Below are 26,690 nucleotides of genomic sequence, written 5' to 3'. Positions count from 1 at the left end.
AAGGGGTGGGGGAGGGGCTAAAGGGGTGGGGGAGGGGTTAAAGGGGTGGGGGAGGGGTTAAAAGGGTGGGGGAGGGGCTAAAAGGGTGGGGGAGGGGTTAAAGGGGTGGGGGAGGGGTTAAAAGGGGGAGGGTCAGGGTGGGGGAGGGGCTAAAGGGGTGGGGGAGGGGTTAAAAGGGAGGGGGAGGGGTTAAAGGGGGTGGGGGAGGGGCTAAAGGGGTGGGGGAGGGGCTAAAGGGGGTGGGGGAGGGGCTAAAGGGGGTGGGGGAGGGGCTAAAGGGGTGGGGGAGGGGCTAAAGGGGGTGGGGGAGGGGTTTAAAGGGTGGGGGAGGGGTTAAAGTGGGTGGGGGAGGGGTTAAAGGGGTGAGGGAGGGGCTAAAGGGGTGGGGGAGGGGTTAAAAGGGTGGGGGAGGGGTTAAAAGGGTGGGGGAGGGGCTAAAAGGGTGGGGGAGGGGTTAAAGGGAGGGGGAGGGGTTAAAGGGGTGGGGGAGGGGCTAAAGGGGTGGGGGAGGGGCTAAAGGGGGAGGGGCTAAAAGGGTGGGGGAGGGGCTAAAGGGGGAGGGGCTAAAAGGGTGGGGGAGGGGCTAAAGGGGGAGGGGCTAAAAGGGTGGGGGAGGGGCTAAAGGGGGGAGTAAAAAGGGTGGGGGAGGGGCCGAGGGGGGGTGGGGAAAGGGTTAAAAATGGGTGGGGGAGGGTCAGGGTGGGGGAGGGGCGGCGGCAGCTGCTCCGGATGTGGGGGAGGGGCGGAATGTCCCCTCCCCTCCCCTCCCCCCCCCCCGCCCCTCCCCCACTGCGGCCATGGCGGCGCTCGGAGCCCCCCGGGCCTTCCTCGGCTCCTTCCTCCTCCTCCTCCTCGTCCCGCCGGAGCCCGGTACCGCGACCCCCGCGAGACCCCCAAAAATCACCCCCAAATTCCCCCAAATTCACCCCAAAATTCCCCTGAAATTCCCTAAAAATTCCCGAAAAAAATCCCCCCGAAATTTCCCCAGAATTCCCCAGAAAATCCCTCCGAAATTCCCCAAAATCAACTCAAAATCACCCCGAAATTTCCCCCAAAATTCACCCCAAAATTCCCCTGAAATTCCCTAAAAAAATCCCCCCGAAATTTCCCCAGAATTCCCCAGAAAATCCCTCCGAAATTCCCCAAAATCAACTCGAAATCACCCCGAAATTTCCCCCAAAATTCACCCCAAAATTCCCCTAAAATTCCCTAAAAAAATCCCCCCGAAATTCACCCCAAAATTCACCCAAAATTTCTCCAAAAATTCCCCACAAAATCCCTCCGAAATTCCCCAAAATCAACTCAAAATCACCTCGAAATTTCCCCCAAAATTCACCCCAAAATTCCCCTAAAATTCCCGAAAAAAATCCCCCCGAAATTCCCCCCAAATCCCCCCGAAATTTCCCCAGAATTCCCCAGAAAATCCCTCCGAAATTCCCCAAAATCAACTCGAAATCACCCCCAAATTCCCCTAAATTCACCCCAAAATTCCCCTGAAATTCCCTAAAAAAATCCCCCCGAAATTCACCCCAAATCCCCCCGAAATTTCCCCGGAATTCCCCAGAAAATCCCTCCGAAATTCCCCAAAATCAACTCAAAATCACCCCCAAATTCCCCCAAATTCACCCCAAAATTCCCCTAAAATTCCCTAAAAAAATCCCCCCGAAATTCCCCCAAAATTCCCCCCGAAATTTCCCCAGAATTCCCCAGAAAATCCCTCCGAAATTCCCCAAAATCAACTCAAAATCACCCCGAAATTCCCCAAAATTCCCCCCAAAATTCCCCTGAAATTCCCGAAAAAAATCCCCCCGAAATTTCCCCAGAATTCCCCAGAAAATCCCTCCGAAATTCCCCAAAATCAACTCAAAATCACCCCGAAATTTCCCCAAAATTTCCCCAAAAATTTACCCAAAATTCCCCCCAAATTCCCTCAAAATCCCCCCGAAAATCCTCCCGAAATTCCCCAAAATTCACCCAAAATTTCTCCAAATATTCCACCCAAAATTCCCCCAAAATCCCCCTTAAAATTCCCCCAATATCCCTCCCCAAAAATTCCCTAAAAAGTCCCCCCAAATTCCCTCAAAATCCCCCTGAAAATTCCCCCCAAAATCCCCCCGAAAATTCCCCAAAATTTCCCCAAAATCCCCCAAAATTCAGCCCAAAATTCCCTCAAAATCCCCCCCAAATTCCCTAAAAATTCCCCCCAAAATTCCCACCAAAAATTCCCTAAAAAAAAAACCCCAAAAATCCCCCGGGACCCCTTCCAAAAAATCCCCCAAAATTTCCCCAAAATTCCCTCCAAAATTCCCACCAAAAATTTCCCCAAAATTCCCTAAAAAATCCCCCGAAATTTCCCCAAAATTCCCGCGAAAATTCCCCAAAATTCCCCCAAAAAATCCCCCCCGGGACCCCCCAAAAATTCCCTAAAAATTCCCACAGGACCCCCCAAAAAATCCCCAAAATTCCTCCCAAAATCCCCCCAAAAATTCCCCAAAATTCCCCCCGGGAACCCGCAAAAATTCCCTAAAAAAACCCCTAAAATTTTCCCAAAATTCCGCCCAAAATCCCCACAAAATTCCCCCAAAATTCGCCCCAAAATTCCCCAAAATTCAGCCCAAATTTCCCAAAAATCTCCCAAAAAATTCCCCAAATTTCTTCCAAATTCCCCCCAAAATTCAGCCCAAAATTCCCCCAAATTTTACCAAAATTCCCCCAAAATTCCCCCAAAATTCCCCCAAAATTCCCCCAAAATTTTACCAAAATTCCTCCAAAATTCCCCCAAAATTCTCCCTCAAAATTCCCAAAATTCCCCAAAATTCCCCTAAAATTCCGTTTATTTGGGGATTTCGCTCCCTTTATTCCATTTTTTTTGGGTTTTTTTGGGTTAATTAGCGCTAATTAACATCTTCTCATTAACAAAATTAATTAATTACCCCCACCCCGGAGCCTGGCACCTCCCGGGCCCCCAAAATTCCGTTTATTGCGGATTTAACCCCGTTTATCCCATTTTTTTTGGGTTTTTTTGGGTTTTTTGGTTAATTATCGCTAATGAAGGGCTGCTCATTAACATAATTAATTAATTAATGCCCCAGGCCGCTCCGCGGGGCCGGTACCGGGCCGGGTTCATTCCGTTTATTGCGGATTTAACCCCGTTTATTCCATTTTTTTGGGTTTTTTTTTGGTTTTTTGGTTAATTATCGCTAATGAAGGCCCGCTAATTAACATAATTAATTAATTAATGAGGCAGGCCGCGCCGCGGGGCCGGTGCCGGCCGGGTACCGGGCCGGGTTCATTCCGTTTATTGCGGATTTAACCCCGTTTATTCCATTTTTTTGGGGTTTTTTTTGGTTTTTTGGTTAATTATCGCTAATGAAGGGCTGCTAATTAACATAATTAATTAATTAATGACCCAGGGCAGGCCTCGGGGCCGGTGCCGGGCCGGGTTCATTCCGTTTCTTGCGGATTTAACCCCGTTTATTCCATTTTTTTGGGTTTTTTTTTGTTTTTTTGGTTAATTATCGCTAATGAAGGGCTGCTCATTAACATAATTAATTAATTAATGACCCAGGCCGCTCCGCGGGGCCGCTGCCGGCCGGGTACCGGGCCGGGTTCATTCCGTTTATTGCGGATTTCACCCCGTTTATCCCATTTTTTTGGGTTTTTTTGGGTTTTTTGGTTAATTATCGCTAATGAAGGGCTGCTCATTAACATAATTAATTAATTAATGCCCCAGGCCGCTCCGCGGGGCCGGTACCGGCCGGGTACCGGGCCGGGTTCATTCCGTTTATTGCGGATTTAACCCCGTTTATCCCATTTTTTTGGGTTTTTTTTGGTTTTTTGGTTAATTATCGCTAATGAAGGGCTGCTAATTAACATAATTAATTAATTAATGACCCAGGCCGCTCCGCGGGGCCGCTGCCGGCCGGGTACCGGGCCGGGGTGCGGCCGGGGGTCCCCGGGGGCGGCCCCGTGCTGGTGACGCTGGGGCTGGAGCTGGCGCAGCTGCTGGGGCTGGTACGGGACTGGATTTGGGGAGAATTCCCGGGAATTTGGGAAAATTCGGGAATTCTGGGGATTTTGGGGAAAATGGGATTTGGGGGGAATTCCAGGGATTTTTGGAAAATCTGGGGATTTTGGGAAAAATGGGATTTGGGGGGGATAACAGGGATTTCGGGAAAATTCGGGGATTTTGGGGATTTTGGGAAAATTCGGGGATTTTGGGAAAAATGGGATTTGGGGGGAATTCTGGGGATTTTGGGGATTTTGGGAAAAATGGGATTTGGGGGGAATTCCCGGGATTTTGGGAAAAATGGGATTTGGGAAAAATGGGATTTGGGGGGAATAACGGGGATTTTGGGAAAATGGGATTTGGGGCGAATTCCCGGGATTTTGGGAAAATTCGGGATTTGGGGAAAAATGGGATTTTGGGGAAAATGGGATTTGGGGGGAATTCCGGGGATTTCGGGAAAATTCAGGGATTTTGGGGGAAATCCAGGAATTTTGGGGGATTTTGGGGGAAATTCGGGAATTTTAGGGTGAATTTGGGGGGTTTTGGGAAAATTCAGGAATTTGGGGCGAATTCCAGGGATTTCAGGAAAATCCGGGAATTTTGGGGGGGATTCCGGGGATTTGAGGGAAATTCGGGAATTTTGGGGTGGGATTTGGGGGGGTTTGGGGGAAATTTGGGAATTTGGGGGGAATTCCGGGGATTTTGGGGGAAATTTGGGGGAATTTGGTGAATTTTGGGATTTTTGGGAATTTTGGGGTGATTTTTGGGTTTCTTTTGGGGTTTTGGGTGGGGGAGGCTCCGGGGGGTCCCAAAAATCCCCAAAATTCCCCAAAATTCCCAAATTTTCCAGGATGAGAAGAACGAGGAGATGACGACGAAAGTTTACCTGAACCTGGTGGGAATTCGGGAGAATTCGGGAAAATTTGGGTGGATTTGGGGCAGATTTGGGAAAATCTGGGAAAATTCGGGAGATGTTGGAAAATTTGGGAAAATTTGGGGGTTTTGGGGTGGATTTTTGGGAATTTGGGGTCGAATTTTGGAGAATTTGGGATTTTTGGGTTTGGAATTTTGGAGAATTTGGGATTTTTGGGTTTGGAATTTTGGGAATTTGGGATTTTTGGGTTGGGAATTTTGGAGAATTTGGGATTTTGGGCTGGAATTTGGGTAATTTTGGGAATTTTTTGGGTGGAATTTGGGGTAATTTGGGGATTTTGGGTTGGATTTTTGGGAATTTGGGGGTGGATTTTCAGGGATTGGGGTTGGGAATTTTGGGGAATTTGGGATTTTTGGGTTGGGAATTTGGGGTAAATTTGGGAATTTTTTGGGTTTGGAATTTTGGAGAATTTGGGATTTTCGGGTTGGGAATTTTGAAGAATTTGGGATTTTTGGGTTTGGAATTTTGGGAATTTGGGATTTTTGGGCTGGAATTTGGGGTAAATTTGGGAATTTTTTGGGTTTGGAATTTGGAGAATTTGGGATTTTTGGGTTCGGAATTTTGGAGAATTTGGGATTTTCGGGGATGGATTTTTGGGAATTCGGGTTGGGAATTTGGGGAATTTGGGGTTTCGGGCCGGAATTTGGGGAATTTGGGATTTCGGGCTGGAATTTGGGATTTCGGGCCGGAATTTGGGGAATTTGGGATTTCGGGCTGGAATTTGGGGAATTTGGGATTTGGGGCCGGAATTTGGGATTTCGGGCCGGAATTTGGGGAATTTGGGATTTGGGGCCGGAATTTGGGGAATTTGGGATTTGGGGCCGGAATTTGGGATTTCGGGCTGGAATTTGGGATTTGGGGCTGGAATTTGGGGCGATTTTGGGCGTTTTTTGGGATTTCTCCCCAGAGCTGGCGCGACCCCCGCCTGGCCTGGGACCCCCGGCAGCACCCAGGGGTGGCGGCGCTGCGGCTGCCGGCGCAGCACATCTGGCTGCCAGATGTGGGGCTGGACAACAAGTACGGCATTCGGGAATTCCGGGAATTTTTGGGAATTTTTGGGAATTTTTTGGGAATTTTTGGGGCCATTTTCAGCCATTTTAGTCCATTTTTTGGTGATTTTTGGGATTTTTTGGGTGATTTTTGGGCACATCTGGCTGCCAGATGTGGGGCTGGACAACAAGTACGGGATTCGGGAATTTTTGGGAATTTTTGGGAATTTTTTGGGATTTTTTTGGGAATTTTTGGGGCCATTTTCGGCCATTTTGGGCCATTTTTGGGTCATTTTTTGCAATTTTTGGGGATTTTTGGGCACATCTGGCTGCCAGATGTGGGGCTGGACAACAAGTACGGCATTCGGGAATTTTTGGGAATTTTTGGGAATTTTTGGGGAATTTTTGGGGAATTTTTGGGGCCATTTTCGGCCATTTGGGGCCATTTTTTGTTGATTTTTTGGGATTTTTTGGGATTTTTGGGGGATTTTTGGAGGATTTTTGGGCACATCTGGCTGCCAGATGTGGGACTCGACAACAAGTACGGGATTCCAGAATTCCGGGAATTTTTGGGAATTTTTGGGGATTTTGGGGAATTTTTTGGGAATTTTTGGGGCCATTTTCGGCCATTTTGGGCGATTTTTTGGTGATTTTTTGGGATTTTTGGGATTTTTTGGGGGATTTTTGGGCACATCTGGCTGCCAGATGTGGGGCTGGACAACAAGTACGGCATTCCGGAATTCCGGGAATTTTTGGGAATTTTTGGGAATTTTTGGGGAATTTTTGGGGATTTTTTTGGGGAATTTTTGGGGAATTTTTGGGTGATTTTTTTGGATTTTTTGGGGGATTTTTGGGCACATCTGGCTGCCAGATGTGGGGCTGGACAACAAGTACGGCATTCGGGAATTTTTGGGGATTTTCGGGAATTTTTGGGGATTTTTTTGGGAATTTTTTGGGAATTTTTGGGGCCATTTTCGGCCATTTTGGGCCATTTTTTGGTGATTTTTTGGTGATTTTTTGGGATTTTTGGGGGATTTTTGGGGGATTTTTGGGGATTTTTGGGCACATCTGGCTGCCAGATGTGGGGCTGGACAACAAGTACGGCATTCGGGAAATTTTGGGAATTTTTGGGAATTTTTTGGGAATTTTTTGGGAATTTTTGGGGCCATTTTCGGCCAGTTTGGGCCATTTTTGGGGGATTTTTGGGGATTTTTGGGGATTTTTGGGGATTTTTGGGCACATCTGGCTGCCAGATGTGGGGCTGGACAACAAGTACGGGATTCCAGAATTCGGGAATTTTCGGGAATTTTTGGGAATTTTTGGGAATTTTTGGGGAATTTTTGGGGCCATTTTCGGCCATTTGGGGCCATTTTTTGTTGATTTTTTGGGATTTTTTGGGATTTTTGGGGAATTTTTGGAGGATTTTTGGGCACATCTGGCTGCCAGATGTGGGACTCGACAACAAGTACGGCATTCGGGAATTTTTGGGAATTTTTGGGAATTTTTTGGGAATTTTTAGGGCCATTTTGGGCCATTTTTGGGGGATTTTTGGGGATTTTTGGGGATTTTTGGGTGATTTTTTGGATTTTTTGGGGGATTTTTGGGCACATCTGGCTGCCAGATGTGGGGCTGGACAACAAGTACGGGATTCGGGAATTTTTGGGGATTTTTTTGGGAATTTTTGGGGCCATTTTTGGGGCATTTTTGGGGATTTTTTGGTGATTTTTTGGGATTTTTTTTTATTTTTGGGGGATTTTTGGGCACATCTGGCTGCCAGATGTGGGGCTGGACAACAAGTACGGGATTCGGGAAATTTTGGGAATTTTTGGGAATTTTTGGGAAATTTTGGGAATTTTTGGGAATTTTTGGGAATTTTTGGGGCCATTTTCGGCCATTTTAGTCCATTTTTGGGGGATTTTTTTGGATTTTTGGGGGATTTTTGGGCACATCTGGCTGCCAGATGTGGGGCTGGACAACAAGTACGGCATTCGGGAATTTTTGGGAATTTTTGGGAATTTTTAGGGAATTTTTTGGGAATTTTTTGGGAACTTTTTGGAATTTTTTGGAATTTTTTTGGGCCATTTTCGGCCATTTTGGGCCATTTTTGGGGCATTTTTGGGGATTTTTTGGGGATTTTTGGGGATTTTTGGGTATTTTTGGGGGATTTTTGGGCACATCTGGCTGCCAGATGTGGGGCCGGACAACAAGTACCGGATTCGGGAATTTTTGGGAATTTTTGGGGATTTTGGGGAATTTTTTGGGAATTTTTGGGGCCATTTTCGGCCATTTTGGGCCATTTTTTGGGGATTTTGTGGTGATTTTTGGGGATTTTTGGGTGATTTTTGGGCACATCTGGCTGCCAGATGTGGGACTCGACAACAAGTACGGCATTCGGGAATTCCGGGAATTTTTGGGAATTTTTTGGGAATTTTTTGGGATTTTTTGGGGCCATTTTCGGCCATTTTGTGCCATTTTTTGGTCATTTTTTGCAATTTTTGGGGATTTTTGGGCACATCTGGCTGCCAGATGTGGGGCTGGACAACAAGTACGGGATTCCGGAATTTTTGGGAATTTTTGGGGCATTTTTGGGCACATCTGGCTGCCAGATGTGGGGCTGGACAACAAGTACGGGATTCCGGAATTTTTGGGAATTTTTGGGATTTTTTTGGGATTTTTTGGAATTTTTTTGGGCCATTTTCGGCCATTTTGAGCCATTTTTTGGTGATTTTTTGGGATTTTTGGGATTTTTTGGGGCATTTTTGGGCACATCTGGCTGCCAGATGTGGGGCTGGACAACAAGTACGGCATTCGGGAATTTTTGGGAATTTTTGGGAATTTTTGGGGAATTTTTTGGGAATTTTTGGGGCCATTTTCGGCCATTTTGGGCCATTTTTTGGTGATTTTTTGGGGGAATTTTTGGGAATTTTTGGGAATTTTTGGGGAATTTTTGGGGAATTTTTGGGGATTTTTTTGGGATTTTTTTGGGGAATTTTTGGGGAATTTTTGGGGAATTTTTTGGGATTTTTTGGGGAATTTTTGGGGCCATTTTTTGGTGATTTTTTGGGGAATTTTAGGGATTTTTTGGGATTTTTTGGAGAATTTTTTTGGGATTATTTGGGAATTTTGGGGGGGGATTTTTTGGGGCATTTTTGGGGATTTTTTGGGTTTTTTTGGGGGTTTTGGTTTTTTTTGGGTGAGAATTCTGATTTTTGGTATTTTTTGGGCGAGAACTCTGATTTTTGGGTGTTTTTGGGTGAGAACTCTGATTTTTGGTATTTTTTGGGCGAGAATTCTGATTTTTGGGTGTTTTTCGTTGAGAACTCTGATTTTTTGTTATTTTTTGGGTGAGAATTCTGATTTTTGGGTTTTTTTCTGTGAGAATTCTGATTTTTGGTATTTTTTGGGTGAGAACTCTGATTTTTGGGGTTTTTTGGGTGAGAATTCTGATTTTTGGGTTTTTTTGGGGAGAACTCTGATTTTTTGGTTTTTTTTTGGGTGAGAACTCTGATTTTTTGGGTGAGAATTTTGATTTTTGGGTTTTTTTGGGCGAGAACTCTGACTTTTGGGGTTTTTTTGGGTGAGAATTCTGATTTTTGGGTGTTTTTGGGCGAGAATTCTGATTTTTTTGTATTTTTTTGGGTGAGAACTCTGATTTTTGGGTGTTTTTGGGTGAGAATTCTGATTTTTGGGTGAGAATTCTGATTTTTGGGTATTTTTTGGGTGAGAATTCTGATTTTTGGGTGTTTTTGGGTGAGAATTTTGATTTTTGGGGTTTTTTGGGTGAGAATTCTGATTTTTTGGTATTTTTTGGGTGAGAATTCTGATTTTTGGGGTTTTTTGGGCGAGAACTCTGACTTTTGGGTGTTTTTGGGTGAGAATTTTGATTTTTTGGTGTTTTTGGGGTGAGAACTCTGAATTTTGGGTGTTTTTGGGTAGAGAACTCTGATTTTTGGGTTTTTTTGGGTGAGAATTCTGATTTTTTTGTATTTTTTTGGGTGAGAATTCTGATTTTTGGGTGTTTTTGGGTGAGAATTCTGATTTTTGGGTGAGAACTCTGATTTTTGGGTTTTTTCGGGTGAGAATTCTGATTTTTGGGTGTTTTTGGGTGAGAACTCTGATTTTTGGGTGAGAACTCTGATTTTTGGGTTTTTTCGGGTGAGAATTCTGATTTTTGGGTGTTTTTGGGTGAGAATTCTGATTTTTGGGTGAGAATTCTGATTTTTGTATTTTTTTGGGTGAGAATTCTGATTTTTGGGTGTTTTTGGGTAGAGAACTCTGATTTTTGGGTTTTTTTGGGTGCGAATTCTGATTTTTGGGTGTTTTTGGGTGCGAATTCTGATTTTTGGATGCGAATTCTGATTTTTTTGGTGTTTTTGGGCGAGAACTCTGATTTTTGGGTTTTTTTGGGTGCGAATTCTGATTTTTGGTATTTTTTTGGGTGAGAATTCTGATTTTTGGGTGTTTTTGGGCGAGAATTCTGATTTTTTTGTATTTTTTTGGGTGAGAATTCTGATTTTTGGGTATTTTTTTTTGGGTGAGAATTCTGATTTTTGGGTGAGAATTCTGATTTTTGGTATTTTTTGGGTAGAGAACTCTGATTTTTTGGGTGAGAATTTTGATTTTTGGGTGTTTTTGGGCGAGAACTCTGATTTTTTGGTATTTTGGGTGAGAACTCTGATTTTTGGTATTTTTTTGGGTGAGAATTCTGATTTTTGGGGTTTTTTTGGGTGAGAACTCTGATTTTTTGGGTGAGAATTCTGATTTTTTTGGTGTTTTTGGGCGAGAACTCTGATTTTTGGGTTTTTTTGGGTGAGAATTCTGATTTTTGGGTGAGAATTCTGATTTTTGGGTGTTTTTGGGCGCCCGCAGCAACGACGGCGAGTTCGGGGTGTCCCTCGGGGTTCGGGCCAGCGTCGCCCCCGACGGCGCCGTCACCTGGAGAGCCCCGGCCCTGCTGCGCAGCCGCTGCCCCATCCGGGTGAAATTCCGGGAATTTTGGGAAAATTGGGAAAATTGGGGAAAATTCGGGAAAAATTGGGTGAAATTTGGGTGAAATTTGGCTGAAATTTGGGGGATTTTGGGTGAAATTTGGGTGATTTTGGGGTGAATTTGGGGGATCTGGGGACAGACCCCTGGCCCTGCTGCGCAGCCGCTGCCCCATCCGGGTGAAATTGGGGAAAATTCCGACGATTTTGGGAAAATTGGGAAAATTCGGGAAAAATTGGGTGAATTTGGGTGAAATTTGGGGGATTTTGGGTGAAATTTGGGTGAATTTTGGGGGATTTGGGGGGAAATTTGGGGGATTTTGGGGGAAATTTGGGGGATTTTGGGGGAAATTTGGGGGATTTTGGGAAAATTTCTGGGAAAATTGGGGGATTTGGGGTGAATTTGGGGGGATTTGGGAATTTTGGGGGGATTTTGTGGGAATTTGGGTGAAATTTGGGGAAGCGTGGGGCAATTTGGGGGATTTTGGAGAAATTGGGGGGATTTTGGGGGATTTGGGGGGAAGTTTGGGGGAATTTGGGTGAAATTTGGGGGAATTTGGGGATTTTGGGGAGATTTGGGGGAATTTTGGGGAAATTTGGGGGATTTGGGAAAATTTCAGGGAAATTTGGGGAGATTTTGGGGGATTTGGGGGGGAGTTTGGGAATTTGGGGGGATTTGGGGCAAATTTGGGGGATTTTGGGAGGGTTTAGGGGGGAATTTGGGGAATTTGGGGGAATTTTGGGGAAATTGGGGGATTTTGGGGTGAATTTGGGGTAAATTTTGGGATAAATTTTGGGGGATTTTGGGATTTATTTGGGGTGGATTTAGGGGTTGATTCTGGGGTGAATTTTGGCCTTTTTGGGGCAGATTTTGGGGGTTTTTTTGGGCCGTTCTGGGCTCAGAAGAGCCGGGACGTTTCCCTCTGGATTTTGGGGTAAATTCTGGAGATTTTGGGATAAATTTTGGGGGATTTTGGGGCAGATTTTGGGGTGAATTCAGGGGGACTTTGGGGTGAATTTTGGGGGGTTTTTCAGCCATTTTGCGGTGAATTTTTGGGATTTTTTCGGGGTTTTTGGGCCATTTCTGCCCGAGGGGGGGTGGGGCTGTTTCCGCCCGGATTTTTGGGGTGAATTTTGGGGTGAATTCGGGGCTTTTTGGGCCCGCAGGTGTCGCACTTCCCCTTCGATTGGCAGAACTGCTCGTTGCGTTTCCGCTCCGGCTCCTACGGCGCCGCCGAGCTGCGGCTGCGGCCGGGGGCGGCGCGGGCGGCGCTGCCCCCCGACTTCCAGGGTCGGTTTTGGGGGGAAATCGCGGGATTTTGGGAAAATTCGGGATTTTGGGATTTTTGGGGAAAATTTGGAGCGGATTTGTGCGGGTTTTTGGGGTTTTTTTGGGGTTTTTTAGGGTTTTTTAGGGGGTTTTTGGGGGGTTTTTGGGGGCCGGGGGCGGCACTGCCCCCCGACTTCCAGGGTCGGTTTTGGGGCAAAATCGCGGGATTTTGGGAAAATTCGGGATTTGGGGAAATTTGGGACAATTTTGTGGGGGATTTTTTGGGATTCTTGGAGGATTTTTTAGGGGTTTTTGGAGGATTTTTGGGAGATTTTTTGGGGGATTTTTAAAATTTTTTTTGGCATTTTTTTCGGGATTTTTGGGGGTTTTTTTGGGCATTTTTGGTGTGTTTATTTTGGGTTTTTTTGAGTTTCTCAGGTGGATTTGGGGGTGGATTTTGGGGCGAATTTCAGCCGTTCCCGGGCGGATTCTGACCGGGTTTTTTGCCGTTTTTTGGCCGTTTTTTGGATTTTTTCGGGGGTTTTTTTGTGTTTTTGGATTATTTCGGGATTTTTCCCATTTTTCCCCCCAGAGAACGGGCAGTGGAGCCTCGTGCACCGCTCGGGCGGCGCCTGGGGCTCCCGGGTGGATATTTTGGGGTTTTTGCCATTTTTTGGGGGTTTTTTGGATTCTTTTGGGTAATTTTTGGATTTTTGGGGGTTTTTTGGTGATTTTTTTGGGGTTTTTTGGTGGGGTTTTTTGTGTTTTTTGAGGTTCTCAAGTGAATTTTGGGGTGGATTTTGGGGTGGATTTTGGGGTTTCCTGGGTGGGTTTTGACCGGGGTTTTGGCGGGGTGTTTTGGGTGATTTTTTGGGGGATTTTTGGGGGTTTTTTTAAAAGTTTTTTTGGGGCATTTTGGGTGTGTTTTTTTATTTTGGGGTTTTTTGAGTTTCTCAGGTGGGTTTTGGGGTGGATTTTGGGGTTTCTCAGGTGGATTTTGGGGTGGATTTTGGGGTGGATTTTGGGGTGGATTTTGGGGCGGATTTCGGCCGTTCCCGGGCGGATTTTGACCGGGTTTTTTGCCGTTTTTTGGATTTTTTCGGGGTTTTTTTTGTGGTTTTGGATTATTTCGGGATTTTTCCCCCCAGAGAACGGGCAGTGGAGCCTCGTGCACCGCTCGGGCGGCGCCTGGGGCGCGGCGGGCGTGGCGTTCCACCTGGTGCTGCGGCGGAAGCCGCTCTTCTACCTGGCCACGGTGCTGGCGCCGTGCGTGCTCACCACGCTGCTGGCCGTGGGCGTCTTCCACCTGCCCCCCGACGCCGGTGAGCCCCAAAATCCTCGGAATTCAGCCCAAAAATCCGGCGGATCGGGCCCCGAAAATTGGGGAAAAATTGGGGAAAATTCGGGAAAAAATTGGGGGAAAATTGGGGAAAATTCGGGGAAAAAATGGGAATATTGTGCCCGAAAATTCAGAATATTTTCCCCAAAAATTGAGAATATTGTGCCCAAAAATTGAGAATATTGGCCTCAAAGATTGGGAAAAATTCCCTCAAAAATTGGGAAAAGTGTACCCAAAAATATAGAAATTTTCACTCAAAAATTGAGAAAATTGTGCCCAAAAATGGAGAATATTGTCCCCAAAAATTGGGAAAGTTTCACTCAAAAATTGGGGGAATTGTTCCTCAAAAACTGGGAAAATTGTTCCTCAAAAATTGAGAATATTGTCCCAAAAATTGGGGGAATTGTTCCCTCAAAAATTGGGGGAATTGAACCCAAAAATCGGAAAGAAATGTTTCTCAAAAATTGGGAAAATTTCACTCAAAAATTGGGGGAATTGAACCCAAAAATTGGGAAAATTGTTCCTCAAAATTGGGAAAATTTCCCTCCAAAATTGGGAAATTGTCCCTGGCCGTGGGCGTCTTCCACCTGCCCCCCGACGCCGGTGAGCCCCAAAATCCTCCGAATTCAGCCCAAAAATCCGGCGGATCGGGCCCCGAAAACTGGGGAAAAATTGGGGAAAATTCGGGAAAAAATTGGGAAAAAATTGGGGAAAATTAGGGGAAAAAATGGGAATATTGTGCCCAAAAAGTCAGAATATTGTCCCCAAAAATTGAGAATATTGTGCCCAAAAATTGAGAATATTGTCCCCAAAAATTCAGAATATTGTCCCCAAAAATTGAGAATATTGGCCCCAAAAATTGAGAATATTGGCCTCAGAAATTGAGAATATTGTGCCCCAAAAATTGAGAATATTGCACTCAAAGATTGGGAAAGTTGTTCCTCAAAAATTGGGAAAATTTTCACTCAAAAACTGGGAAAATTGTTCCTCAAAACTTGGGGAAATTGTCCCCGAAAATCGGAAAAAATTTTTCCTCAAAAATTGGGAAAATTTCACTCAAAAATTGGGGGAATTGAACCCAAAAATTGTGGGAATTGTTCCCTCAAAAATTTGGAAATTTTCACCCAAAAATTGGAGGAATTGAACCCAAAAATTGAGAAAATTGTTCCTCAAAAATTGGGAAAATTGTTCCTCAAAAATTGGGGGAATTGAACCCAAAAATTGGGAAAATTGTTCCTCAAAATTGGGAAAATTTCCCTCCAAAATTGGGAAATTGTCCCTGGCCGTGGGCGTCTTCCACCTGCCCCCCGACGCCGGTGAGCCCCAAAATCCTCGGAATTCAGCCCAAAAATCCGGCGGATCGGGCCCCGAAAATTGGGGAAAAATTGGGGAAAATTCGGGAAAAAATTGGGGAAAAATTGGGGAAAATTCGGGGGAAAATTGGGAATATTGTGCCCGAAAATTCAGAATATTGTGCCCAAAAATTGAGAATATTGTGCCCAAAAATTGAGAATATTGGCCTCAAAGATTGGGAAAAATTCCCTCAAGAATTGGGAAAAGTGTACCCAAAAATATAGAAATTTTCACTCAAAAATTGAGAATATTGTGCCCAAAAATGGAGAATATTGTCCCCAAAAATTGGGAAAATTTCCATCAAAAATTGGGGGAATTGTTCCTCAAAAACTGGGAAAATTGTTCCTCAAAAATTGAGAATATTGTCCCAAAAAATTGGGAAAATTGTTCCTCAAAAATGGAAAAAAATTCACTCAAAAATTGGGGGAATTGAACCCAAAAATTGGGGGAATTGTTCCCTCAAAAATTTGGAAAATTTCACCCAAAAATTGGAGGAATTGAACCCAAAAATTGAGAAAATTGTTCCTCAAAAATTGGGAAAATTGTTCCTCAAAAATTGGGGGAATTGTTCCTCAAAAATTGGGAAAATTTCACTCAAAAATTGGGGGAATTGAACCCAAAAATTGAGAAAATTGTTCCTCAAAAATTGGGAAAATTGTTCCTCAAAAATTGGGGGAATTGAACCCAAAAAATGGGGGAATTGTCCCCGAAAATTGGAAAAATTTCACTCAAAAATTGAAGGAATTGAACCCAAAAAATGGGAAAATTGAACTCAAAAATTGGGGGAATTGAACCCAAAAATTGGGAAAATTTCACTCAAAAATTGAAGGAATTGAACCCAAAAAATGGGAAAATTGATCCTCAAAAATTGGGGGAATTGAACCCAAAAATTGGGGGAATTGTCCCAAAAATTGGGAAAATTGATCCTCAAAAATTGGGGAAAATTTCCCCCCCAAATTGACAGGAGAGACCCAAAATCCCCAGGATTGAACCCAAAAATTGGGCTGGGTCCCACCTGTCCCTGTCCCACCTGTCCAGGTGAGCTCACCTGTGTCTCACCTGTGTCACGTGTGTGTCATACGTGTGTCTCACCTGTCCGTGTCTCACCTGTCCAGGTGAGCTCACCTGTGTCCCACCTGTGTCACGTGTGTGTCATGTGTGTCTCACCTGTCCGTGTCTCACCTGTCCAGGTGAGCTCACCTGTGTCCCACCTGTCCCATCATTGGTCTCACCTGTCCATGTCTCACCTGTGTCCCACCTGTCCAGGTGAGCTCACCTGTGTCCCACCTGTGTCACGTGTGTGTCATACGTGTGTCTCACCTGTCCGTGTCCCACCTGTGCCATTATTGATCTCACCTGTCCATGTCTCACCTGTCTCACCTGTCCAGGTGACCTCACCTGTCCATTACCTGTGTCCCACCTGTCTCACCTGTCTGTGTCCCACCTGTCCAGGTGACCTCACCTGTCCATTACCTGTGTCCCACCTGTCCAGGTGAGCTCACCTGTGTGTGTCTCACCTGTCCAGGTGAGAAGATGTCGCTGTCGCTGTTTGCTCTGCTCACCTTGACCGTGTTCCTGCTGCTCCTGGCCGTGTCTCACCTGCCCAGGTGACCTCACCTGTCCCATTATTGATCTCACCTGTCCCATTATTGATCTCACCTGTCCCATTATTGATCTCACCTGTCTCACCTGTCCATGTCCCACCTGCCCAGGTGACCTCACCTGTCCATTACCTGTGTCCCACCTGTCCAGGTGAGCTCACCTGTCCATGTCTCACCTGTCCAGGTGACCTCACCTGTGTCTCACCTGTCCAGGTGAGCTCACCTGTGCGTGTCTCACCTGCCCAGGTGAGAAGATGTCGCTGTCGCTGTTCGCCCTGCTCACCTTGACCGTGTTCCTGCTGCTCCTGTCCGTGTTTAACCTGTCCAGGTGACCTCACCTGTCCCATTATTGATCTCACCTGTCCAGGTGACCTCACCTGTCCCATTACTGATCTCACCTGTCCAGGTGAGCTCACCTGTCCCATTATTGATCTCACCTGTCTCACCTGTCCGTGTCCCACCTGTCCAGGTGACCTCACCTGTCCATTACCTGTGTCTCACCTGTCTCACCTGTCCGTGTCTCACCTGCCCAGGTGAGAAGATGTCGCTGTCGCTGTTCGCCCTGCTCACCTTGACCGTGTTCCTGCTGCTCCTGTCCATGTCCCACCTGCCCAGGTGACCTCACCTGTCCCATTATTGATCTCACCTGTCCAGGTGAGCTCACCTGTGCGTGTCTCACCTGTCCAGGTGAGAAGATGTCGCTGTCACTGTTCGCCCTGCTCACCTTGACCGTGTTCCTGCTGCTCCTGTCCGTGTTTAACCTGCCCAGGTGACCTCACCTGTCCATTACCTGTGTCCCACCTGTCCAGGTGAGCTCACCTGTCCCATTATTGATCTCACCTGTCCAGGTGAGCTCACCTGTCCATTACCTGTGTCCCACCTGTCTCACCTGTGTCCCACCTGCCCAGGTGACCTCACCTGTCCCATTATTGATCTCACCTGTCTCACCTGTCCATGTCTCACCTGTCCAGGTGAGAAGATGTCGCTGTCGCTGTTCGCCCTGCTCACCTTGACCGTGTTCCTGCTGCTCCTGTCCGTGTCTCACCTGTCCAGGTGACCTCACCTGTCCATTACCTGTGTCTCACCTGTCTCACCTGTGTGTGTCTCACCTGTCCAGGTGAGAAGATGTCGCTGTCGCTGTTCGCCCTGCTCACCTTGACCGTGTTCCTGCTGCTCCTGGCCGACAAGGTTCCGGCCACGTCGCTGCAGGTGCCGCTCATCGGCCGATACCTGACGGTCACCTTGGTGCTGCTGGCGCTGGTGGTGGCGCTCAGCGTCGGCGTGCTCAACCTGCACCACCGCTCACCTGGGACGCATCACCTGCCCGGCTGGGCGAGACAGGTGAGGGGGGACCCGGAAACGCAAAAAATCCCGAAAAAATCCCCAAAAAAATGGCCGAAATAGGGCAAAAAATGGGTAAAAATGGGTCAAAACGCACCTGGCACAGGTGGCACAGCTCAACCTGCACCAGCGCTCACCTGGGACGCATCACCTGCCCGGGTGGGTGAGACAGGGGAGGGGCGCACCTGGGGGAATCCAGAAACGCAAAAAATCCCAAAAAAATCCCAAAAAAATGATCGAAATAGGGCAAAAAATGGCCGAGATAGAGCCAAAAATGGGTCAAAACACACCTGGAACAGCCCAATCTGCACCAGCGCTCACCTGGGACGCATCACCTGCCCAGGTGGGCACGACAGGTGAGGGGGGACCCAAAATGGCAAAAAATCCCAAAAAAATCCCAAAAAAATGATCGAAATAGAGCCAAAAATGGCCGAAATAGAGCCAAAAATGGGTCAAAACACACCTGGCACAGCTCAACCTGCACCAGCGCTCACCTGGGACGCATCACCTGCCCGGCTGGGCGAGACAGGTGAGGGGGGACCCAAAATGGCAAAAAATCCCGAAAAAATCCCAAAAAAAATGATCGAAATAGGGCAAAAAATGGCTGAAATAGGGCCAAAAATGGGTCAAAACACACCTGGCACAGCTCAACCTGCACCACCGCTCACCTGGCACCCATCACCTGCCCAGGTGGGCGCGACAGGTGAGGGGGGCCCAAAATGGCAGAAAATCCCGAAAAAATCCCCAAAAAAATGATCGAAATAGGGCAAAAAATGGCCGAAATCGACCCAAAAATGGCTGAAATCGACCCAAAAATGGCCAAAATGGACCCAAAAATGGCCGAAATCGACCCAAAAATGGCTGAAATCGACCCAAAAATGGCTGAAATCGACCCCAAAATGGCTGAAATCGACCCCAAAATGGCCGAAATGGACCCAAAAATGGTCAAAATAGACCCAGAAAATTTTGGGAATTTCCAGACAGGAATTTTTAGAATTTTGGGAATTTCCAGGCGGAGATTTCGGGTGGGAATATTTGGGAATTTCATGAATTTCTGGGCGTGAGTTTCTGGAATTTTGGGAATTTTGGGGAATTTCCGGGAGGGAATTTTTTGGAATTTCGGCAATTTCTCTGTGGGAATTTTGGTTGGGAATTTTGGGTTATCCCGGTGGGAATTTTGGGTGGGAATTTCGGGGAATTTCCAGGTGGGAATTTCGGGAATTTTGGGAATTTCAGGTGGGAATTTTTTGAAATTTCAGGAATTTTGCGTGGGAATTTTCGGGAATTTTGAGTGGGAATTTTTGGGAATTTTGGGTGGGAATTTCTGGGAGTTTTGGGAATGCCGTGTGTAAATTTTTGGGAATTTCGGGAATTTCGGGTGGGAATATTTGGGAATTTTGGGTGGGAATTTTCGGAATTTCAGGTGTAAATTTTTGGGAATTCTGGGAATTTTTTGGAATTTTAGGTGGGAATTTTGGGAATTTCGGGTGGGAATTTTCGGGAATTTTGGGTGGGAATTTTCGGGAATTTCTTGTGGGAATTTTGGAAATTTGGGTGGGAATTTTCGGGAATTTCGGGTGGGAATTCCGGGAATTTCGGGTGGGAATTTTCGGGAATTTTGGGTGGGAATATTTGGGAATTTTGGGTGGGAATTTTGGGAATTTCAGGTGTAAATTTTTGGGAATTCTGGGGATTTTTTGGAATTTCGGGTGGGAATTTTCGGGAATTTCATGTGGGAATTTTCGGGAATTTCGGGTGGGAATTTTCGGGAATTTCAGGTGGGAATTTCCGGGAATTTTGGGTGGGAATTCCGGGAATTTTGTGTGGGGATTTTTGGGAATTTTGGATGGGAATTTTCGGGAATTTCGGGTGGGATTTTTTGGGAATTTCGGGTGGGAATTTTGGAAATTTGGGTGGGAATATTTGGGAATTTTGTGTGGGAATTTTGGGAATTTCAGGTGTAAATTTTTGGGAATTCTGGGAATTTTTTTTGAATTTTGGGTGGGAATTTTGGGAAATTCGTGTGGGAATTTTCGGGAATTTCCTGTGGGAATTTTCAGGAATTTCGTGTGGGAATTTTTGGGAATTTCGTGTGGGAATTTTCGGGAATTTCATGTGGGAATTTTCGGGAATTTCGGGTGGGAATTTTGGGAATTTCAGGTGGGAATTTTTGGGAATTTCATGTGGGAATTTTCAGGAATTTCGTGTGGGAATTTTCGAGAATTTCATGTGGGAATTTTCGGGAATTTCGGGCGGGAATTCCGGGAATTTCGGGTGGGAATTTTCGGGAATTTCGGGTGGGAATATTTGGGAATTTCGGATGGGAATTTTGGGAAATTCGGGTGGGAATTCCGGGAATTTCGGGTGGGAATTTTCGGGAATTTCTTGTGGGAATTTTCGGGAATTTTGGGTGGGAATTTTGGGAATTTTGGGTGGGAATTTTTGGGAATTTCATGTGGGAATTTTCAGGAATTTCGTGTGGGAATTTTCGGGAATTTCATGTGGGAATTCCGGGAATTTTGGGTGGGAATTACGGGAATTTTGGGTGGGAATTCTGGGAATTTCGTGTGGGAATTTTCGGGAATTTTGGGTGGGAATTCCGGGAATTTTGGGTGGGAATTTTCGGGAATTTCATGTGGGAATTTTCAGGAATTTCGTGTGGGAATTTTCGAGAATTTCCGTGTGGGAATTTTTTTGGAATTTTGGGTGGGAATTTTGGGAATTGCGGGTGGGAATTTTTGGGAATTTCATGTGGGAATTTTCGGGAATTTCGGGTGGGAATTTCGTGTGGGAATTTTGGGGAATTTCCTGGTGGGAATTTTCGGGAATTCCGTCGATTCCGCCGTTCCCTCCCCCCCCAGCTGTTCCTCCAGCGCCTCCCCCCCCTGCTGGGCCTCCGCCCCTCCCCCCCCTTAAGCCCCGCCCCCCCTCCGGCCCCGCCCCCTCGCGCCGATGACGTCTACTTCCTGCGACGCCCCGCCCCCTCCGAGCTGGCCACGCCCCCTCCGGAACAAGCCACGCCCCGCGCCGGAGCGACCAATCAGCATTCGGGGCTGGCCACGCCCCGCGCCGGAGAGACCAATCAGCATTCAGGGCTGGCCACGCCCCGCGCCGGAGCGGCCAATCAGCATTCGGGGCTGGCCACGCCCCCTTTCCCGGTGGCCACGCCCCCTTTTCCGGTGGCCACGCCCCCTTTTCCGGTGGCCACGCCCCCTTTTCCGGTGGCCACGCCCCCCCCGGAGCTGCGGCGGGCGGCGGCGGCGGCGGCCGAGATCGCGCGGGCGCTGCGGGAGCGGCGGCGGCGGCAGCAGGTGAGGCACAAAACGCCCCGAAAACGCCCCGAAAACATCCCAAAAACACCCCGGAAACACCCCAAAAATACCCCGAAAACACCCCAAAAATATCCCAAAATACACCCAAAATATGTCCAAAATACACCGAAAATATGGCCAAAGTACAGCCAAAATACGGCCAAAATACGGCCAAAATACATCCAAAATATGGCCAAAATACGGTCAAAATACGGCCAAAATACACCCAAAATACACCCAAAATACACCCAAAATACACCCAAAATACGGCCAAAATACACCCAAAATACACCCAAAATACACCCAAAATACACCCAAAATACGGCCAAAATACGGCCAAAATACACCCAAAATATGGCCAAAATACAGCCAAAATATGGCCAAAATACACCCAAAATACAGACAAAATACACTGAAAATACAGCCAAAATACGGCCAAAATACACCCAAAATACGGCCAAAATGTGGCCAAAATACACCCAAAATACATCCAAAATACACCCAAAATACATCCAAAATACACCCAAAATATGGCCAAAATACGGCCAAAACACACCCAAAATACATCCAAAATACACCCAAAATACAGACAAAATACACTGAAAATACAGCCAAAATACGGCCAAAATACACTGAAAATACGGCCAAAATACACCCAAAATACGGCCAAAATACAGCCAAAATACGGCCAAAATGTGGCCAAAAATACACCCAAAAAACACCCAAAATCCCCTGAAATACACCCAAAATTCCCTGAAATCCACCTGGAAAACACCCAAAATACACCCAAAATACACCCAAAATCTATCCTGAAATACGCCCAAAAACCACCCAAAATACAGCCGAAATACACCCAAAAACACCCGAAAAACACCCAAAATACACCGGAAATACACCCAAAATACAGCCCAAAATACACCCAAAATCCCCCATCATTTTTTATTTTCCCCCATTTTCCACCCAATTTTCCCTCATTTTTATCCATTTCCCCCATTTTCTCCCCATTTTCCACCCAATTTTCCCCATTTTTCCCATTTCCCCCCCCATTTCCCCATTTTTTTCCATTTATCCCCATTTTCTCCCCATTTTCCCCCATTTTTTTTGCATTTTCCCCCCATTTGTTTCCCTTTCCCTCCCCATTTTTCCCCATTTTTCCCATTTCCCCCCATTTTTTCCCCATTTCCTCCCCGTTTCCCCCCTCCCTGCCCGTTTTCACCAATTTCCCCGTTTTTCTCCCCATTTTTCCCCATTTTCTCCCCATTTTTCCCCATTTCCTGTTTTTTCTCCCCGTTTTCCTCCCCGTTTCCCCCCTCCCTGCCGGTTTTTCCCAAATTCCCGTTTTTCCCCCCATTTTTCCCCCATTTCCCGTTTTCCTCCCCGTTTTTCCCCCGTTTTTCCCCCATTTCCCGTTTTTCCCCCCGTTTTTCCCCAATTCCCTTTTTTTCCCGCCCGTTTCCTCCCATTTCCCATTTTTCCCCCCGTTTTTCCCCAATTCCCATTTTTTCTCCCCGTTTCCCCCCGTTTTTCCCCATTTCCCATTTTTCCCCCCGTTTTTCCCCGTTTCCCATTTTTCCTCCCCCGTTTTTCCCAATTTCCCATTTTTCCTCCCCCGTTTTTCCCCAATTCCCGTTTTTTCTCCCATTTTTCCCCCGTTTTTCCCCAATTCCCGTTTTTTCCCGCCCGTTTTCCCCCCGTTTTTCCCCCCGTTTTCCCCCAATTCCCATTTTTCTCCCCGTTTTTCCCCAATTCCCGTTTTTTCTCCCATTTTTCCCCCGTTTTCCCCCAATTCCCGTTTTTCCCCCGTTTTTTCTCCCGTTTTCCCCCAATTCCCATTTTCTCTCCCCGTTTTTCCCCAATTCCCGTTTTTCCCCAATTCCCATTTTTCCCCCCCATTTTTCCCAATTTCCCGTTTTTCCCCCCGTTTTTTCCCCCATTTTCCCCCGTTTTTCCCAAATTCCCGTGTTTTTGCCCCGTTCCAGGCGCAGGACGAGTGGCGCTCCCTGGCCATGGCGCTGGACCGGCTCTGCCTGTGGGCGCTGCTGGCGCTGACGGGCGGCTGCGCCCTGGCCACGGGGCTGGACGCGGCGCTGCACCGGCCCCCCGACACCCCCTTCCCCTGAGAACACCCAAAACTGCCCAAAATCACCCCAAAAATAGCCCCAAAGTATCCCCAAAATATCCTGAAATTATCCCCAAAGTATCCCCAAAATATCCCCAAAATATCCCGAAATATACGGAATTTATCTCAGAAATATTCGGAATTTATCTCAGAAATATTCTGAATTTAGCCCAAAATGATACCCAAAAATATCCCAAAAATATCCCCAAAATATCCCCAAAATATCCTGAAAATATCCCGAAAATATCACCAAAATATCCCAAAATATTCAGAATTTATCTCAGAAATATTCGGAATTTAGCCCAAAATTATCCTCAAAGTATCCCCAAAATATCCCGAAAATATCCCCAAATTATCCCCAAAGTATCACCAAAAATATCCCCAAAATATCCCCAAATATTGGGAATTTATCCCCAAAACGTCCCCCTGGCCACGGGGCTGGACGCGGCGCTGCACCGGCCCCCCGACACCCCCTTCCCCTGACAGCACCCAAAACTGCCTGAATTCACCCCAAAAATAGCCCCAAATTATCCCCAAAATATCCCCAAAATATCCCCAAAATATCCTGAAAATATCACCAAAATATCCCGAAATATTCTGAATTTATCTCAGAAATATTCTGAATTTAGCCCAAAATGATACCCAAAAATATCCCCAAAATATCCTGAAAATATCACCAAAATATACCGAAATATTCGGAATTTAGCTCAGAAATATTCTGAATTTAGCTCAGAAATATTCTGAATTTAGCTCAAAATTATCCCCAAAAATATCCCCAAAATATCCCAACAATATCACCAAAATATCACCAAAATATCCCAAAATATTCAGAATTTATCTCAGAAATATTCGGAATTTATCTCAGAAATATTCTGAATTTAGCCCAAAATTATCCCCAAAAATATCCCCAAAATATCCCCGAAATATCCCAACAATATCACCAAAATATCACCAAAATATCCCAAAATATTCAGAATTTATCTCAGAAATATTCGGAATTTAGCTCAGAAATATTCTGAATTTAGCCCAAAATGATCCCCAAAAATATCCCCAAAATATCCCCAAAATATCCCCAAATATTGGGAATTTATCCCCAAAACGTCCCCCTGGCCACGGGGCTGGACGCGGCGCTGCACCGGCCCCCCGACACCCCCTTCCCCTGAGAACACCCAAAACTGCCCAAAATCACCCCAAAAATAGCCCAAAATCACCCCGAAAATATCCCCAAAATATCCCCAAAATATCCCCAAAATATCCCGAAAATATCCCGAAAATATCCCCAAAATATCCCCAAAATATCCCCAAAATATCCCCAAAGTATCCCGAAAATATCCCCAAAATATCCTGAAAATATCACCAAAATATCCCAAAATATTCAGAATTTAGCTCAGAAATATTCTGAATTTAGCTCAAAATTATCCCCAAAAATATCCCCAAAATATCCCCGAAATATCCCCAAAGTATCCCCAAAATATCACCAAAATATCCCAAAATATTCAGAATTTATCTCAGAAATATTCTGAATTTAGCTCAAAATTATCCCCAAAAATATCCCCAAAATATCCCGAAAATATCCCCAAATATATTCCCAAAATATCCCAAAATATTCGGAATTTATCTCAGAAATATTCGGAATTTAGCCCAAAATTATCCCCAAAAATATCCCCAAAATAGCCCCAAAATATCCCAAAATTATCCCCAAAGTATCCCCAAAAAACCCCCCAAAAAATCTCCAAAAAAAAATCTCCAAAATTACCCCCAAAATTTCTAAAAAAAACCCCCCCAAAATCCCCAAAAAATTCCCCCAAAAATTCCCCCAAAAATTTCCCAAAAATCCCCAAAAAAATCCCCCCCAAAAAATCCTCAAAAAATCCACCAAAAAATCTCCAAAATCTCCCAAAATATTCCAAAAAAATTCCCCAAAAAAATCCCCAAAAATTTCCCAAAAATCTTCCCAAATACCCCCAAAAATCCCCAAAAAATTCCCAAAAAAATTCTATAAAATCCCCCCCCCCAAAAAAAAACTCCCAAAATATCCCAAAAAAATTCCCAAAAACATCCCCAAAAATCTTCCAAAATACCCCAAAAATCCCCAAAAAAACCCTAAAATTTCCCCAAAATTTCCCAGAAAAATCCCAAAAAATCTTTAAAAAATTCCCCAAAAATCCCCTAAAATACCCCAAAAACCCCCCAAAATACCCCAAAAATTCCCGAAAATTTCCCCCCAAAATTCCCCCCAAAAAAATCCCAAAATTTCCCCCCAAAAAAACCCAAAAAATCCCCAAAATTCCCAAATAAATCCTAAAACCCCCAAATGAGTCCCATGAGTCTAGGGGGGGATAAATCCCATGATGCTTTGCGCCATAAGGGGGGATATATCCCATGATGCTTTGCGCCATAAGGGGGGATATATCCCATGATCCTCCGCGGCGCGTTCATTCCCGCCGTCGTTGTTTAAAAATTCGACAAACGCCGGGAATTTCCCGCGCGGAAAAAATCCCCAAAAATTTGGGGGATTTTGGGGGGTGGGGGGGGAGGGGATGGAATCCGGGAGGAATCGCGGCGAGCGGGGCGAGAAAAATTCGAATAAAAAAAGAAAAAAAGAATTAAAAAAATACAAACGCGGGAGATTCGGCGCCGTCCCGGCCTCGCCTTCCCGTCATGCACCGCGGCCGCGCCGTTGCCGTGGAGACGGCGCCGGGTTAAAATGGCGGAAAAGGGGCGGGGCTTAAGGGCGGCGTGCCGCCAGGCGAGGCGCTGATTGGCGGAGGCGGGTGACGTCACTGCCCAGCGCCCACCGGGAGCGAGGCCGGCCCGGGGTGAGCGCGGGGCCCCAAAATTCCTCCAAAATCCCCCAAAAAAACCCAAAAAATCGCAAAAAAATCCCCAAAAAATCCCCAAAAATCCCCCCCGGGGAGGGGCACGAGGTGGGGGAGGGAGGGGGGAGGGGCGGAAATGGGGAAATTTGGGGGAGTTTTGGGGTTTTTTGGGGTTTTTTGGGGATTTTATTGGGAATTTTGGGGGGTTTGGGGTGAATCCGTTAAATTTTTGGGAGGTTTTTTGGGATTTTGGGGAAATTTTGGGGGGAGTTTTGGGGATTTGGAAGAATTTTGGAGGAATTTGGGGGGAAATTTTGGGGGGTGGGGGGAATTTGGAAAGAATTTTCTGGGATTTTTTTGGGAATTTGGGAATTTTGGGGGAATTTGGGAGCATTTGGGGGAAAATTGGGGGATTTTTGGGGGAATTTAGGGGGATTTTGGGGGAAAATTGGGGAAAAATTTTGGGGAAATTTTGTGGGGAATTTTGTGGGAAATTTTGGAATTTTTGGGGAGGAATTTTGATGGAGTTTGGGGGAAATTTTGGAATTTTTGGGGGGCATTTTGGGTGAATTCTGGGTTGAGTTTTAGGGGGAGATTTGGGGAAAATTTTGGAACCTTTT

At 46.0% G+C, this 26,690-nt stretch overlaps 1 protein-coding gene and 1 long non-coding RNA gene across 2 annotated transcripts; both read left to right on the top strand.

The window, feature by feature from the left end:
• The first annotated feature begins 785 nt into the window (after positions 1-785).
• CHRNB1 (cholinergic receptor nicotinic beta 1 subunit) lies at positions 786-25,566 on the top strand. The gene is made up of 10 exons (XM_085564330.1): positions 786-870; positions 3,899-4,014; positions 4,860-4,904; positions 5,851-5,960; positions 10,802-10,910; positions 12,085-12,208; positions 13,336-13,509; positions 17,598-17,821; positions 20,683-21,132; positions 23,112-25,566. Exons 1-10 carry the CDS (start codon positions 798-800, stop codon positions 23,250-23,252), a joined length of 1,566 nt encoding a protein of 521 aa, XP_085420456.1. The 5' UTR covers positions 786-797; the 3' UTR covers positions 23,253-25,566.
• On the top strand, positions 14,338-16,470 carry LOC146764708 (uncharacterized). The gene is made up of 3 exons (XR_014950694.1): positions 14,338-14,842; positions 15,844-15,917; positions 16,405-16,470. It is a non-coding gene; the product is annotated as an uncharacterized LOC146764708 (long non-coding RNA).
• Positions 25,567-26,690: the final 1,124 nt, after the last annotated feature.

This window comes from Lonchura striata, chromosome 32, assembly GCF_050655825.1.
Source record: "Lonchura striata isolate lonStrDom1 chromosome 32, ASM5065582v1, whole genome shotgun sequence".
Classification (NCBI taxonomy): domain Eukaryota; kingdom Metazoa; phylum Chordata; class Aves; order Passeriformes; family Estrildidae; genus Lonchura; species Lonchura striata.
Note: the sequence above shows the minus strand (reverse complement) of the source record. Positions and strands in the feature narration are given on the sequence as shown.